Consider the following 18,239-nt stretch of genomic DNA (forward strand, 5'->3'; position numbering starts at 1 on the left):
ATGTGAGGTGATCGGAGTTTATACTGGCAGTGTTCACCCCACTCTAAAGGTGCACAGCCATATTTGATCTTGTGGGTTGAACAAATAATCATTCATCAACCTCTTGCACAGCTTCCAGAAGTTTGTTGACTCCATGCAACACAGGTGTAAGGCAGTTCTCAGAAACTAAATATTTGTTGAGTGATTCACAGAAAGGCTAAATGTGCAAGCATTTTTCCTGAAGTTTTAAAAGAAAAATGTGGCCAGTGCTCATAATTCAATGCCCTTATTATAATTTTCCACCATCTTCTGTTAATTAATGACAAATTTAATCATTTATTTTTTCCTGTTTGGAATATGAAAAGAATATACAGTGTTTCCATCGCATTTTCATGTTTAAAATGAAATCTTTTATGAGGATATTAAGCTGGATTTACTTTTTACATCTGAATGCAGGTGGTAGACAAAAAGGCAACTGAACAACCGTTTTTGGTCTGTAATTGACAGGTTCATTTTAGTTTTAACAATTTTCTTTTGAAAAAAATAATAATTTAGTCGCTCACAGCTCTCAATGTTGAATCAGCAGCCTTGAAAGCATCTTTTTGAAAAGCTGGAAGGCCTTCATTATGTGACTGGGTGGCCGCATTGAAAGGTTTTCAGTTCTCAACCTTCTTACTGAGTCTCACATTGTCTCATTTTACCTTGAGTCTCCTGAAGCTTTTCTGACCGAGCTGTGTATCTGAAATCATTTCATTAAATATATCTTGTTCACAGCTAGACCCTATGCTTGTTCGAATTGTATGGGCCAGTTGGATAGATACGATACAGAGAGATAACATGAACAATTTAAACTGGAGTCAAAAGATGTTGGAGTGAAAAATACGGCATTAGTTTTCAGATAGAGGCATTCATACTGTTCTGCTCTGTGTCTGTGTGCGTACAGGTGAAAGTGGGTGATTCTGTAAATGAGGTGGAGCTGGAAGGATTAACTCCAGCCACTGAATACACTGTAACAGTTTATGCCATGTATGGAGAGGAGGCTAGTGATCCCATGACCAGCCAGCAGACCACATGTAAGTCTCTATCAGGAAGATTTTCAAGCTTCAATAGATCTTTGAAGATCCTCTGTACTGTCCATGCTCTGTTGGCTAATGTAAAGTATTTAGTGTTTTTTTCACATTTTATTCCACTCCTCTTGCTTATGTTGCAATCACAAGCTTCAAAATAAATTATAAATTGAGACTCAGTAGGATAGGCTAACTATGCTAGTAAGTGAGCATATACTTGCATTCAGCCTCTTTAATTGGATACCCCTAAAAATACATTGCAGCAAACTGCCTTGAGAAGTTTCCTAATGTGACTTAACAGTAAAGATTCAAGTAATATGAATATATAAGTAGTGTATTTCTGTGTCAATAAAATGTTAGCAGTTTAATCTGCAAAAATATCAAAATAATGAAAATGTCAAATAAAGCAAAACCACTTTACTATTGAATATTAAGATCTCACTTCGGGACGTCGTATGTAAAATATCTTTTGTAGCTTTAATTGAGAGGCTTGGTGGTTCTGTAAAGAAATTTGAATGAGTCTTTCTGCAAAACTTTGAGGTAAAATCGTGTAAAAGATAGAAGAATTAGACTTCAGGTAATCTATATGCAATTTACTTAATAAAAGGTTTCTTACTGCTTTTTATCACCTTCATCTCAAATTACTTTCATTCTCATTGGTGCACCTCACTCTACTTGAGTCATTTAATACTTTCCTTGCAGCTGCCTGCTGTTCATTTGGAAAGAAATCAAATCACTTATTGAAGAGACTTCCGTTTATGCATGAAGCACACTTGAATTCACTAATTTTAGCTTGTTTTCAGATCTGTATAAATATCTGAATTGTAGGACTTTGATTGGAGGAAACTAAATTTCTAACCCAAACGCTGCATCATATACATTTTCCTGATTAGGTTTTAGTCTTGACTTGAACATTTTCTAATCAGTGGAATAAGATGTAATGATATTTACTTTAGATTTCCACCATATTTGACTTTTTTTTATTGACTTGAGCATGAAACTGTGTCATGCTCAAGTCACGTTTCTGCCACTTACATTTTTCACCAACAAAGAAAGCTATCAGTCTCCTATCCTTAAATCTGTGTCCAGCTGTCTCTCTCCCAGATATTTCCTGCATGTGGCTCTCCATCCTGAGCCTTGATTAGAGTCTGTTCCTGTTTAACTGTCTCCAAATCTTTACCATTCTTACTAATTTGTGTTTTATTGCATCTCCAAAAAGGAGTGAGGCATGTGGCTTTAAGTCAGGGAATGTTTGTCAAGTCCTGCAGCTACATATATGTAGTGTTTTTTCAGTGGAAGGGACTGACAGCTTTCTCAGTTGACTTCTCGTGAGATATTGTTCCAGGCAGAAGGCATGCATTCTCTATTAACTAAATTTGCTGTCCGGTTATCTCCTTAACCATTTTAGCGTTTTTTTTGTTGTTGTTGTTTTTCAAGCAATACCTTATTTTGTATCTTTGAGCTCCTACTCAACTCTTCTCTACATAAATTTTCAGGTGTTTTTTCTACCTTACACAAAACAAATTCAACTAAAAGTTTGGGTTTGGTAAGCAATGTAAAAAAGTACAAAGTACAGACAAATTATGCTTAATTGCAATAATGTGAGTGAGTAATGCGAGTGGTTTCTTTCCACCCTTGCTGAGATGTATCATTAGAATCATCAAAAAGCTAAATTTCTTGTCACCGACGCATCACGACGCTGCATGATACGTCATGGTGCCGCATGATGGAGGTTTAATCTGCTCTTATTTCTTCTTTTCATTCAGATCCCACATCTCCCTGAAGCCTCTCATCCCTCATTTTGCTAACAGACTTGACAAAATGAGGGACTGTCATCTCTTCCATTGTTAAGCCATAATGCACTCTGATGATCACTGTTGTGTAAAAAGCAGATGCAAATGACCTTGATAAAAATGCAGTATAATGGGGAGTAAACAGAACAGTGCTTCAAAATAAGATCTCAAGCTAGATGTGGTGAATGTATGAGGAAAACATTTTGTGTTTTGTTTCCATTATGACATGTACTTCATACTGAATTCAAACTGTAAACACAAAATGAATATCTTTATCACTTATCCACCTATCAACAAGGTTCTACTTATTTTCACATAATCTGATGACACACAATACAAATGCTGTGAATAAGTAATGACTGACTTCTTATGGAAAATATACATTTTATGCCACTTGTTGAAGAGAAAATTAGTTAAAAGAAAAGAGGTGATTATCATTAATTTAAAAAAAAAAAGGTTTTATTGGCTCTAGTGGCCTTTATTTGATAGTTAATTGACAGGAAAGTAGGTAATGAGAGAAGGGGAAGACATGTGGCAAAGGTTGCCAGGCCGGGAATCGAACTCCATGTATGGAGGAGTAAAGCCTCCATACATGGATTGTGCTTAACCCCTGCGCCACTACAGCACACCCATTATTATTAATTTCTGTGCCTTACTTCTGGGTCTGTCTGGGTTTCGATCTGAGTTCCTGATCTATTTGGTGTATAATTAAAGAAGGAACACTGGATTTATCTGTACTTTATGAAAGTACAAAAATTCCCAATACAGAAAAATTATCCATCTTTAAAAGTAAAAATGATTCCTTCTGGAAAGAAGAAGTAAGCTGCAGTGGCATTTAAGGAAGCATCTGCAAACCAGCAAGAATTATGAAACTTTGCAAACTTTCCTATCTTTCCACCTTTTTTAATTTTCCATCCTGCTGACTGAGGCACAACTTATAGTAAAAGCAGTGGCAGTATCTCCTCCCTTGGCTCATTTTTCTTCTATCTCTCTACTGGTTTGTCTTTGCTGTGACCCTCTGTATAATTGAGGTGAAGCAGTGGAGAGAACAATCAGGGTTTTTCTCCTCCTCTTTTTTTTCCATTTTTTTAGAAAACAGATCAGTAATTCGAAGCAGAAAAGTTCCAACGGATCAGACTGAATCAGTTTTCCACGCTGAATTTAAAACCACAACAGACACGACATTTTTTTTTTTAGACCTTTGCAGTTCTTCCAAGAGAAAGAGGAAGAATTAAAGCAGGAGATGAAGTTGGAACGAAGCCTCAGGGAGTGGTAGTGATGTAATGAGGTTTAGTCCACTTTATAATTAAAATAGTGGAGTCCAATAACTCTTGTTATAAACCCCATGAGAGTGTGAGAGAAACAGAGAATGTAAAATCAGCAGCTCATTCTGTGTTAGTTGTCATGATTGTGTTCATGTTTTTGCTCCTGACTTCCTAATTAGCTTGATGATTGATAGCAAGTCTTTTCTTATTTTTAGTTTCAGCTTTTTCTTAAACGTTTCGGTGTTCTCTCATCTAGTGTAATATTTTAAAGCAGAAAGTAGTTTCCATTCACAAATGATCTTTTTTCTGTTCAGTACCACTCATCCCAGCAAGTAACCTACGTTTCCAAGATGTGGACCACAGCTCAGTTCGCATAACTTGGGATTCCCCTTCCAGGTTGGTGCGAGGCTACCGTATCATGTACGTCAAGACCAGCGGAGTCCAAACTACTGAGGTGAGCTAGTTCAGCTAACCCCAACTTCTCAAGGAGGCCAGCAAGACTTTTGTTTTTCACTTTTAACCTGATGCTCCAGGCAAATAAAGAACAAAACCGACCTATGTGGATCTTTTCAAATTAAATTACATGCGTGGAATGTGTTGCACAGGTGGACCTTGGTGCTGTGACGAGTTATTTGCTCAAAAACCTGACCTCCCTGACGGAGTACACCGTCGGGGTCTTTGCTGTCTACAAAGAAGGAGAAGCTCCAGCAGTGACCGAAAGCTTCACCACAAGTAGGGATTATCAATTTTGTGGTGGACAAAACAGAACCCTTTGAAATGTTAAGAGACTGATAGTCAGTTTTTTCTCTTCTGCTTATGTAGAGATGGTTCCAGACCCGATGGATCTGAAAAGCAGTGATATCTCCTCAGATGGTTTCAGGGTGTCATGGCAACACGCCGCCTCTGATGTGGTGCTGTATCGACTCACCTTGACACCCACCGATGGGGGAGAGAGCAAGGAGGTTTGATGAGCTTTTTCATTGTTAATCAAACCTGTAATTAATGAGCAAGTTTATTTTATCTTATTTTTTTTATTATTCTAAATTATTTCCACTATTCAATTTGGAAATTAAATAGTGGGTTACTGTGTCATTTAATTTACTTTTCCATTATTTTATTTGTTTTATTATTTTATTTTATGATCTATTTTTTGTTCAATTTTATTTTGCATATCTATTAATATAATATAATATTTAATTACTTAATACTTATCCCTGTATAGATAAATGTGTGAAAAAAAACTAATTATAGTAGAAAATGTTAAACGTTAAAGTTATTCCTATATTTTATTTATCTTTGCTGACTTGTTAGTTGCTATGTTTATTTTCGGGTAAATGTTATTCAAATTTTTTTTTTGATTTGAATGACAACCTAGTTGATGAAGAGGAATGAACAATTTAAATACTTCCTTATTATTGCCAAGATTAAACATTCCACCTGAATTATTGCAGCTTTTTTCTTTTTTTTTTTTTTAATCCTGTCAGATAAGTGAAATTAATCTTAGCTCAATGTATAATTTAAGACCAAGATGTAGCAGATAATTAAGATTGATGTACAAGCTCATATTTAGTCAGACATAGGTTCTTATTGTGCAGCAGGCTTACCTCTGAAAGCTTGCTGCTAATGGAAAATGGTCACCTATTTTTCAACTCAACTGTGTCACTATGCTTGCATCATAAATTCCTTCTAGTAGAAAAAAAATGCATTACATTTTTGGTCAGGATACCACTTTGCAACAATCTGTTGGAGATTTTTGCAAAGCCAAAGTGGATATTTCCATATGAAAGCCCAGATGCAATTAAACGTTCCTCAGTTTGTGATGTGCTTTGATTTGCTGAATGATACTCCTTTTAAGTTTGTCAGAAATTAGATGAAAAAAATACACTTTTGAAATCTAGCAGTAGCGCACCTTTTTATGGAGTTCAAACATAAAGAAATGATCAAAGTGTTGAAAAGCTTTGTGATTTGGCAGCTTTCCATTTATTTCACTAAAAGCTTTACATTTCACTTCAGCAAAATAACAGGATTCAACTGCTCAGAACTAACAAAAGAAAGTTTCACATGAAAATTTTATTATTTCATTTTTGGTTTTTCTATAGTCTCCTTTAAGTATGTTTTCAGTCATTTCCCTTTGTTAAATAAAGACCTTCAGCTTTCAAGGACTTCCAGTATTTTGAATCCACTAATATGATTGTCTTATTATTACTAATTATTTATTTCATTTACAATCAAAATACATGTCTTTGAATGAGAAGCTACAAGTGAAAGTGCAAAACCAGAAAGAGTAGAGATTTTGAAGGTGGATGAGTTTAAGTATGTGAGGTCAACCATTAAGAACAATGAGAAGGCATCATGAAAACTAATCAGAGATTTTAGATGGAGGATGGAGAAGAGTGGCATCAATAAAGGGGAGAATGACCTGATGGTAGTGAGAGCTGTTTGGGGGTCTGGAGGAGGCTTGGAGATGAAGGCATTAACAAAATCTATGGAGGCTGAGTCAGAGGTGTTAAGTGAGGGGAGCTGTTAGAGAGACAGAAGTGATATAATTAGGACCTGCAGAGGAAGGATAGTTAGACTATGATAGTCGCTCAGTGAGAAACTCAGATGAACCAGCAGCAAAATGAAAGGCAAGTGGAAATGATAATACTAAATCAGAAATAAGAATAAAATGCTGTACAGTAAGAGCAAATTAAAGCATAATAAAATACTGTTGCTATAAATAGCATTTTCCAATTTGAAGAAATTTGTAACTGAGCAGAAAAATAAGAAAAGCAAATTAATATATCTGTTTATTTGTGCATGAAAAACAAATGACTACAAGAAGTGTAAAAATTGTTCAAATAACGGAAAGAATGTGAAATTGGAAAGACTGTACAAACAACATCAGGGACGGAAAGACAGAGTTTTTACATCCGTCTTTAAATGATGTAAAGACGTAGTCATTGACTTGAGTCATTGAGACTAAATTAAGTCTCAGTGACTCAATTTACTCATTGAGATTTCTCTCAATGAGTAAATGAGAAAAGTCTAATTTAGTCATTCAGTCTAGGATTAAATTCAACAAATCTCTGTTTGTGGGGAATAATGATGGTTCTAAAGTCTTACAGCTGCTGGTAGGAAGGATCTGCTTTAACACTTATGACGCTAAGGATGCAGCAGTCTGTGATTAAAGAAACTCTCCAGTTCAGCAACAGGTTCAAGCATGGACTGAAAGACATTGTCCAGCAGTGATGTTATTTTTGTTTTTCTGTCACCTCCACTGGATCGAGCCGACCTTTCTGATGATTTCATCTAATAGCTGATATAAGTTGAACTAAGGACGTTGAAGCAACCAGTGAGAGATCTTTTGATGATGATGATGATTATGCAAAGGGTTGGTTTGTGATGGATAGACCAAGTTGAAGGCAGATATTATTATTCTCTTTAGTACTTTAAGCTTTGAAGTTATGGAAGTAACTATTTTTAATGCCCTTCACTTTTTCTCTGCTGCTGCTTTTTTTTTTTTTACCTCGCTAAAAAATTGCTGCACAATAAATCAAATCACAGACCTCACTGCAAAATCAATGTGTGCTAAATCACAAGAGACTGCTTGCATACAATATTTCCTTGACTAAAGGACATTTTAAGTATGATTCATGAAAACCCTGGAGGCTAATATTATAGTTGGCCTCATCTATTATAAATATTATTGACTCAGGTTAGTAGTCACTTAATTGTAGCAACAATATCACCACAATACTGGAAAATAATGGCATAATTTCCTTTTCCCAATGTTTTTCCATACTTTAAAACTACTTTTATGGTTGATTTTACTGCTAGATTCTAATAAAACCAAAATCTGAATGTTCTTGCTATTTCAAAGAGGAGTGTCTTTTTCTAAATTGCTATTCAGTGTACCTGAATAATACTAAAGTTTTATTTTTGATCTTCTTTGGCTTTTTAGCTGTGCTTAAGAGCATCTAAATCATAGTTTCTCATGTTTTTGTTTCAGGTTCTGGTGAATGGAAACATTAACACCTATGTGACTAAAGGACTAGAACCCGCCTCCGAATATGAAGTCCTCCTGGCTGCTATCTACGCAAACCAGGAGGAGAGTGATGAGGTGGTGCTAATAGAAACCACTGGTAAATTTAAAAACTTCTCATGAAATATTCAAAAAATGTTACACTTTCAAATTTCAATTTCTGTGAGATTAACTTGATTTCAATCAAATAAATTCAGTATTCATCATTTTCAGCTAAGAGGACAACTACAGTTGCTACAACAACCACAACGACATTAAGTAAGTTTTTCAGCCACTATGTGCTGTTTTAATTTCCTTTCACACTAATTTACTTTGCAGATCTTCCTTTTTCCATTTTTTGTTGATTGTTAACTTTATACTTCCTCTTGGAGCATAGACTTTTTAAAATCTCTTCATGTACATCTGCCATAGAGTGTCTTACAAATTTATGCATACCCCTTGATCTTTTTAAAGTTCTATCTTGTTTATAATCATAAATATTATTGTATTTTATTAGGCTTTTGTGTGGAAGACCAATAAAAAACTGCTTAATAGTGTGGAGGAAGTAAAGGATAAAACAATAGGGATAGGGTAGATGATCAAAGTTAAATGCACACATTCAATTTTGTTGACCATGTATCCTTTTCTTAATTATGCACATTTTCTACAGTGTCACTGGGATCTGTTAGTTTTTAAAACATGATAAGAAGCTTTATATATTATGAAGGTTATTGAAAAGATCAGGCAAAAGCTATCTGGTGAGAAGCTTTTTGGGTTCAATCTCTATTTGAAATCTGTTTCCACATCTTTAGATGTGAGGCTTATCTCCCATCATGAAAGTTTGTGATACCTTCTGCAGGGAAAGGTCTTGATATCACCAAGACACCCATATGAATTTGAAGTAAATTAAATGTCAAAAGATTTTGATATCATCTTCTTCCATCTCACAGTGTGACAGTTTTGTGCTTCACTGAGTTTCTCTGACTCTGATCTGCTGAGCGATTTCATTTATTTATTCATATTTTCTTTTCTCCGTTCCTGATCGTCCAGCACCTCGTTATGCTGTGAAGAACCTGAAGATCGATGAAGAAACCACATTTAGCATGCGGGTGTCGTGGCAGGCTGTGGACTCCAGAAATGTCCGTCATTATCAACTGACCTACATCAGTGCCAGGGGAGACAGAGCACAGGAGATGGTAAGGAAGACAGCTCTTATTTAGTTTTAATTCCGTTGTTTGGTTGTTTTTTTGGACTTTTATTAAAGATATAATCTGCTAAGTATATTGAAAACAGAAGATACCAGTTTTATTTTCATTGGGTGGCTCCAAATGGGGTTAGCACTGAGTTATCAGGAAGTATGAATGTGTCTAGGCAGACGTAGAATATTTGACAGAACAAAATAAACATGCTGTCACCAAAGGTAAAATATTTATGTGTTCAAATAAATTTAAGGTGGATTTTTTTTTACCTCAAATTCTTTGTGAATATTTACCCTGATCGGGTTGCTTCATAAATATGACGTTGTTATGTTCAGTTGGATTTTAAATGTATTGCTTTGCCATGGTATGTGAATTTAATTAGGTTGTGTCCCATATTGTCAGTGCCTCGGGGTCCTTATGAACACTAAGAGAAAAGCAATCTGTGTGTCACGTCATGGATTGCTAATTCCATGACAACACAAAATGGCAACACTTTCGGATAAGCATAAGTAAAGTATGAATCCGGAAACTTTTAAATGAATTACACTGAAGAGTGAACGAGCAGTAGAGCATAATATCTAAAATATTTGAAAGCTCAGGAAGATAAAATACTTAGATTCAATGCCACTTGACACACTATTTGGTGGCACTTGCAAAACAATCGAGGGTCGACATTCATTTTCTTAGATGCCCTCAAAGGGAGACTGTAGCTGTTAGCTTATGTGGTTTTACCGATACGGTTTCTACTATACGTATTAATGCACATTATGGTATATTTGGTGTTTGAGCTATTAAAATAGGCAGCAATAAACATTCTTAGATAAACTTTTAAGTGTTATCTATTCCTGGGTGACTGTGGTTCTTACCCCCACAACTACTAATACTGGAGGTCAGCTGTACTCAAAGTAAGTCTGGGGTTATTATAAAATTTTAGTTTGTGAATATTAGACAAAATATGAATCTACAATAAAAGATGTACTGTAATTATTTTGGGGTCTTTTTCTATTTTTGTCTAGAATTGCCAATAAATGAAGAGCTTAGCATGGCAATAACTGGCTGCTGTGGGACTAACTAAAGATGAAATTTTTGAAGTAAAGGACAAATGTAAAATGCTTGTCATTTGTTGTTACTGTACATAAAGCACTAAAAGCTGTAGAGGGGTTGATGAAAAGTCAGTCCCCAATGCATGGCAGGCCTTCAATTTAACAGACTTCTTTTGGGAACAAAAGTGGAAGGGGAGATGAAATGTTGCTGTAGTTCATGGCAGTTCTTCACACAGAGTTTTGTGATAGAGAAGAAGATAATGATGAAAACATTGTCAGATCATCAAAGACTCTGTTTGATTAGATGTTGAGAAAAATGGAGAGAGTGACTGGATTCACTCTAATGAGCCACAAGAGACAAAGTGTAGCAGGAAGACTTGGAGAAAAAAAACTCTGATGCAGAAACACAGTTCTGCCATGTGGATGTTTACTCTATTTAGATTTTTTCATGTCAGCAGTTTTGACAGGTATGTAATGAAACAGAAAACGGATACCAATATAAACTTATGATGTCAGCAATCTTTTTGACTTTGTAACTCAGCAGAAGTTGGAAAAAATAATTAAGGACAAAAGAAAATGATGTCAGGTTTTGAGCATTGTCATTGGATGTTCATTTCAGAAAGTTGTGACCTCAAATAAGGAAATACTTCAGTAATGTCAGAAGAGGGTCTCCAGAGTCATATTAGTCATAGGATTCATAACAAAGAGTGATAAGAAAACTGTGGCCAATGTTTTGCTTACCAAATTTCTTAGGAATATGTTCAAAATTCAGTAATGAAAGTGATAAATCCCCATATCATAATCCTGCTTAAGCAAACTCTTCAGGGAATTTAGTGTTTAGTTTACAACAGTTTTTGAAAATGAATCTAATTTCTTTTGTAACTTATTTACATTTTTCTTCTGATATTAATTTAGAAGCTACCGTCTGTAAACCATTTATTTGTGATTATTGAAACCATTTTTCAATTGACTTTGATGCCCCTCTCACACTTCTCTACGTACACAGAACACACTTTACAGATTGCCATTGTTTGTCACGACTAAAGTTATTTCACAGTAGGTTGTAGATATGAGCAGTTTAGGCAAGTTGGTAATTTTTTGTTGCCACTTCCTGACATAAATGCACATCTGGTTTGAATGTTGCGTTCATTTGTTCTGCCTCTTTAAGAGTGGTTAAGAAGCCACCTCTGTTTCTGTATAACAAAGCATGAAGTCATGAGTTAATAGTTAAAAGGTCGTAGACACACTGATCATACAACTGAATTAAAATAGCTTGTTTTTTTAAAGGTATTGCTAAGAGTGCCTGTGATTTAAACAAAAATATAATTAAAGTGGGAATACTTTGTCCACACTGAATAAATTAACTAATCTAAGATATTCTACTCTTTTTTTGCAAGTAAATAGGGAGCGTTTTAACCACAGTTTTTTTCCTCGACAAAAATACTAATCTCATCACAAATTGCAATATATATAAAAAAATTTAAAAATTAAAATCATATCCTACTTTAATAACTAAAGCAACATGATGTATGATTTGTGAAGGGCCAAAGGGAAGGTATCTAGATTCATAGATGCAAAATAAAATGGTTTCAATAACAACTTAAGAATAAAAAGCAGAGTTAAGCACTAAATGACCCTAAATGAGTAAATCCAAATGGTGGTAAGACAGAAAGAATAAGTGGAAGCAAGCCAAACACAAACAGCAAAACAAGCATGAATCTAGGAGAAAAACACAAAAACGCTGAAAGCCAGTGTGGCTGACAAATAGAGAATCGTTCCTCTTATGCTATAGCCTTAATACCTAAGTGCCCTACCATGTATTTTGTCCTAGCTTTATATCGAAGTGTGCACTTCATGTCATGGTAACTGTTGTCCAGTATCTGGACAACCTATCATATTTTAATGAGTCTGAACTGGCAGTTGAGTGTTTGTTAGTGTTGATTTGTGGCATCGCCCCAGCAGAGGATGCCGCACCATGGTGGTCCGCTCTGGACGCAGGTCCCACAGCGGCTTTTCATCCTGACAATAAAGAGCTGCCAGCTGTTCACACCAGCAGCTTGGTAAATGAGATCTCTTATCAAAGTGCGAGCAGCTGGGAGCTTCGTTTGGCAGTCCGGTCAGGTTATGAATCGCCAAGTGCTGCACTCAACACACACTGTCTAAAGAGCTTGGGAAAACAACTGCACAGCTTCCTACAAGTGTTCTCTTTGAGGGAGCCACAAGCCACTGAACAAAACCATGGAAAACTGAACAATGATGCAATACTTTATGAAATGCTTTTCTAAATGTTCAAATTATGAAAAAATTATGTATTAAGTGCAGATACCTATCAAAAGAACATGTTAACTTTAATTGCTTGTTTTTTCTGAAACTTCCCCCTCTAAGACCCTCAAAAAGTTTTGACTCAACATATGAAATTCCCCCAAAATATAATAATTACAAGTTTTTAGTTCATTAAAATATGAAGTCAGCTTGGCTGCAGTTGTCTTTTACCTTTTGCCAACCACTTTTGTTTCTAGAAATCATGGGGTCCTTGGAGTGACGATTGTTGCTGGCAACATCATTGCATTAGTTTGTTTTGCTGCCTTTTCTCTGCACCCATATTACCCTTGAATTTTTATGATCTGTGCAGACTACCACTTCCACACCTTGCAAATAGCAATTGCCTAAACAACTCAAACAACCTTCAAAACAAATGTATTTTCTTGCCAAACAACTGTAGTTCAGATTACATTAAAATAGTATACATGGTGCTACGCTTCAGTCTGTTTGTCTGGGTTGTACAGTCATAAAGAAAACGTCTCAAGATCATGGTAGTCGGTGTAAATTTACCTTACAAAAACTAAATGTCAACATTCCTTCAGTTTTTTTTTTTTTATACTGGCGAATTCTTCAATTTATTAAGTTTATAAAATACATAAAAGATGCATTTTTTTCATTTTAAAGAAAACATTTTTGCATGTAACAGCTTTGCAAAAGCAGCATAGACGTATTCAGGCATCAACATGCCAAATGAAGCTAGTTGTATTTTGTTGACTATGAGGGAATGTGGAACATCCACTGCCACCCCGAAACCACAAACCTCACATCCTCAACAAATCCAAATTTAAATCCTGGTTTTGTCTCTGCCACTGTTTAACCAGATGTCAGTGTGTGGCGGTTAACTGTGGGGTAACTAAACTTTGCAGCCATCTGTTCGCAGGCAGCTGTGATGCTTAAGTCACCAAAGTCGCTCTGCCGCTGAATTCAGTGTTCAATAAACAAAGGCTTTCGGGCATCAAATGCACTTCTGTATGTGTAAACAGAGTTCTGGCTATTTTCACTTTGCAAGTAAATGTTGTTTGAGGTGCTAAAAACTTTGGCAAGGACGAATGGAAAAACTGAAGGTATACTGGTTATTTAGTCAAACATTGATTGAATGAAACGGTGTGGGCAGATTTAGCAGATTTTTGGAAATGCTTAGCTTCATACTGAACACATTAAAATCCCTTTTGGTCATTTTTACATTTATTTATTTTATTTTGTTCCCTGAAGGAATTCTTTAAGATCTTCACCTCCTTGAACTTGTTATTCTTCTATTTTCTTTATAGACGAAACTGAGCTAATCTGTCTCAATTTCCATGTAGTCATTTTTCATAAATAGAGATCTCTCAGAAGGATTGGTATTCTGTGATCCTTGTACAGTTTGGCAAGAATTTGATTGATTTTTCAAGCAGTATGCCTAAAAGTCTGGGTTTTCATTTGCCAAACATATTCTACCACCTAACATGAACTAAGTCACAGTGTTGTTGAAAGTTGTAGCTGGTAACTTGAAACTTTATGAATTAGAAAGTGCTTTTCCTCTCAGGGTTTGAATTTTTTTAGTCATTTTTGAATCCCCTTCACATGTTTACAATTTCACTTATGTGTTCATTTTAATTACAAATTTTACTCTTTATACTCTACAAGGTCTTCCTCTATTTTTTTAATCTGGCATGAAAACACTGCAGGTACATTATACTTTAAATTAAATTCCACACAACATTGGGTTTATTTGAGATTTTTACACTTATTTGAATAATTATATTTTTATTTATTTATAATTTTGTGTCGCCAAAATGAGGTTTGTATATAGAGTTGATTTATTTCTGGTAGTGTAGCTCCTTGACAGTTTGGAGACTTGCTACCTTTTTCATCAGACCAAGCCGAAATTGAATCCTCAAGGCTCTCAGTGTTTGTCTGAATGACACGTCTGAAAAAGACTTTTCTTTAGAGATGGAGAAAAAAAGTTTGCAGATGGAGTAAGGCCAGACTGTGCATGCCCTGAATGCAAACTGTCAGACTCAGGTAGGGTGAGACAAAGACTTCTAATGGGCAGAGCAGACAGAGGAATCTAAAAGTGAGTCACAGCTACATACAGGTATCTTTTTTTGTGTGTAGAGATTGATTTCTCCTTGGTTTTTGCTTTTGCAAAACAACAAATGCAGTAATTGCTGAGAAAGTTAGTTCTACCAAGTATTGACTCTTTGAGGCTTATTACAAATACACACATTGCTCCTGATTCACAATTGCACATAACTACTCCATGTGTTACTCTATCACAAAAAATCCACCTAATATACATAGAAGCTTTTGGTTTTTACATCACTCAGCAAAAGGCTGACGTTGTTGTCCAGTTTTACGAATTATTTGTTAGATGAAAACAGGACGTTTCTCAATTTGGTTTTTCCAATTGAGAAATACATTTCAAATGGAAAATGAATTTGATGTTACATCTTGAGTTGCTGATTCAAAGATGGACAGTAAAATGCAGTAATAAGTACCGCTGGAAAAGTTTAATTGAAGACCAAAAGATGTAATAAGAAACCAGGGACCCATGAACAGAAGTTGATAGAGTGAATGAAAAAGAAGGAAAGAGAAGCATAAATAAAACATGCCTATTTGATTAAGAGGCAGATTACCTCATCTGCAGCACAAGGAAAAAGTTTCACCAGGATGAATAAGTCATTTGTAGATCTGCTTTAAGAAAAGGTCAGCTTCACTCATGAGAACAAACCTAGACACAATTAACTTCTGCAACCTCCAAAATCTAAAAGCGTACAGTAGCAACTCTCACAAGCTAACCTTGGGTTAAGATTGATTTTTTTTTTTTTTGCAGTTGGTTGTCAGGATTTCTTAGACTTATTTACCTTTTTGTTCTTTCTAGAGTATTTCTGTAACCTATTAAAACACAACATTTTTAGTTGAACATGAAGATTTACAAAGCAATCATTTCCTCGATTTTTGAGCATGTGTGAAAAAAAATTACATGATTACATCTTTTTAAATTTGTAACAAAAGATCAGACAGTATCTGGATATTTTACCAATCATGTTTGCAGCTTTAGTTTGATTTTAATATCTATTTTTTTCTCCTCTGCTTTCAGAGGACGGTGCCCTCAGGTCAAACCAGCCTGGTTCTGCAGCCTCTCCTTTCAGACACAGAGTACAAAGTCACCGTGGTTCCTGTTTACAATGAGGGAGATGGCCCGGTATCCTCACAAATGGGTCGGACACGTAAGTCTCAAGTTATAAATTGCTATATTTTAATCTGTACATTGATGAAAATCAATCCTGTGTTTTGTTTTTGCGGGAACAATACAACCACACTGATAATTATACCTGTCTTCCTCACATGCACTTTATTTCAGGTTTACACCCTTGAACAATCGAGCAGTTTTGTTCTGGGTCAGCCTGACCACTCTGTAGCAGTCATGGTCTGAACTTGATTCCTGTGAAAAACCTGTTAAAGACAGAAGTATACTCCCTTTAGAGCTGCAGACCGAGAAAAATGGTGAAGGCAGTGGAGCTTTTAGAGACTAAAAGGCATAACATAGTTCATAGAAATATAAACGGAAATGAAGAATAAATACCTAAGAAGGATTTCAGTAACTAAAATAGCCTAACTCTGATTTATTTAAACATCAGAATATTTGGTCAAACCAAAAGAAAGATTTCAGTAAGTTTAATTTGAATTTTGTCCAATGCTGCATTCAGGCAGAAGAACATTAGATCCAAATAGAAGTTTTTTTGTTTGTTTGTTTTTAAAGCTATTAAATTCTGATTTATTGTTGTGCTATTGCTTTTTACATGCACAATACTGTATGTTTAACTATGTTTTAATATGTGAATGGGGATCTCTGAATCTTAACTATAATCTATATAAAAGTAAGTGAGCAAAACTCAGAATCATTTGAGATGCATGATAGCACCTTTAATGTGCATAATGTTGCTAACATAAAACAATATAGTAAAAAAAAATGTTGAGCTGTAGACAAAATGGTAAAAATAGTTATTTTTGTAAAAATGAGCTTCTGAAGGGCCATTTTCTTATTCAGGTTAAAAATGTGGTCAAGGATTTTTTTTTGTCTTTGGGGTTTTATTTGATAAAGTGAAATGACCAAACGTGCCTTGAAATTTAGATTCCTCGTTCACATTAATGTTTATTCTTCATTTGCTGATAGAGAATCAAAATATTTCACTGCTCAGGCCTGATCTGGTTTCACTTTGGGTGCATGTTTAACACCTGCTGATGTCAAAAGTTAAGCTTTGTCTGATTGAAGATGCGTCAGCAGACAGTTTAAGCAGTCCTCATGTTCAGACATATCCGGGCTTTGGAGGGACATGTTCAGCGGTGTGTGACTATTCAAACAGAGAAAATAAATGAGAACTAGATTAACCACAAGCCAGTTGCTTAAAAAAAGCTTATCACATGCAAATAAGTACCTTACAAACTGATATTCTGCATCTGCTGTTATCTTCCAGAAGTTACTAACACATTCACATATACAGGGACTCTGCCAGGAATAAGGTTGTTATATAATGCCCCCATATTAATATAACCTTAACTAACTGCATCTGGCTGAAACCGCAGCCTCTTGCAATGGCTTTTAGTAATCCCTCCCTGCAGTGCTTTAGAAATCTGACTCAACCATAGCCAAGTTCAGTAAACTGTGGTGTTTTAACATGCTTTAGTTCATTATTTCCTACGCATTTATTGAACTAAATGTTTAATATTTACTAATCTTGTAAACCTTCTGCCTTTTTGGAATGTGTCCACATTTTACACATAGTTCATATGATGAGAGCAGTGATGTATTGGGGGCATATTAGCAGAAGCTTGACTAAGAAGCTAATCACATTAACTGAAAAAACGGAAAATGGTTGCTGTAGCCCACTTTTTGAATTTGAGTATCTGTGCTAGACACTTAAATAGAAAACTAAATTCTTAATAATTTGAGATGAATTTTCACCTCAGAGTTGTCACTTGGACTTAGTTTTAGTCTATATGTAAGTAACATATTAGCAGAAACGAGTAAGCAGTTGTTTTTGCTAGACAGAGAATTTTTCTTAAAATCTAATTAAACTTAATTATTTCTGTCGTGAAGCCTGAATGCATGGAGAAACCCTTTAGTACCACAGTTAATTTAAAAACTGTCACTTAAAAGTAAGAACAATGGGAGAACATTTCAAATTTTGTCAAACTGTTAAAGTCTTATCAGCTCATTACTCCCGAAACAATTTCAAGTGACTACAGAAAGGTAGCAGCCAGTTTCTGTGGCTAAAATTTCTACATTAACTATTTTTCCTGTGGAGCTGAAGACCAAAATGCAAGATCTTTATTTATCTTTTTTAAATGCGACTTTCTGCTTTAAATACTCAAGTGGGAGCTAATGATTTGGCTGTCAGCATGTGCATCACAGAGCAAACACTTGACTTTCAGCTAGAAAGTAACTCCAAATTCCGGTCATTTGTCTTTCCCCTCCATCCCATCGCTTCTCCCTGAGCGGCGCATTACACACATTAGCAGGCCTTAACGACGTTTTCCCGATTTTTAAATGACGGGTCTCCGACACTTGGTGATGATGAATGG

The 18,239-nt window shown here is 35.4% G+C and overlaps 1 protein-coding gene across 4 annotated transcripts in view; it reads left to right on the plus strand.

Annotated features, from left to right (window-relative positions):
- LOC116730645 (collagen alpha-1(XIV) chain-like) overlaps window positions 1-18,239 on the plus strand; it is a 148,584-nt gene that overhangs the window by 64,402 nt on the left and 65,943 nt on the right. For all 4 annotated transcript variants that reach the window (XM_032579995.1, XM_032579996.1, XM_032579998.1 and 1 more), the window contains 8 exons: window positions 923-1,052; window positions 4,419-4,558; window positions 4,710-4,836; window positions 4,927-5,066; window positions 8,096-8,228; window positions 8,342-8,386; window positions 9,158-9,303; window positions 15,754-15,883. In XM_032579995.1, the coding sequence (XP_032435886.1) occupies window positions 923-1,052; window positions 4,419-4,558; window positions 4,710-4,836; window positions 4,927-5,066; window positions 8,096-8,228; window positions 8,342-8,386; window positions 9,158-9,303; window positions 15,754-15,883 (991 nt within the window). The remainder of the gene's footprint in view (window positions 1-922; window positions 1,053-4,418; window positions 4,559-4,709; window positions 4,837-4,926; window positions 5,067-8,095; window positions 8,229-8,341; window positions 8,387-9,157; window positions 9,304-15,753; window positions 15,884-18,239) is intronic.

This window comes from Xiphophorus hellerii, chromosome 13, assembly GCF_003331165.1.
Source record: "Xiphophorus hellerii strain 12219 chromosome 13, Xiphophorus_hellerii-4.1, whole genome shotgun sequence".
Lineage (NCBI taxonomy): Eukaryota > Metazoa > Chordata > Actinopteri > Cyprinodontiformes > Poeciliidae > Xiphophorus > Xiphophorus hellerii.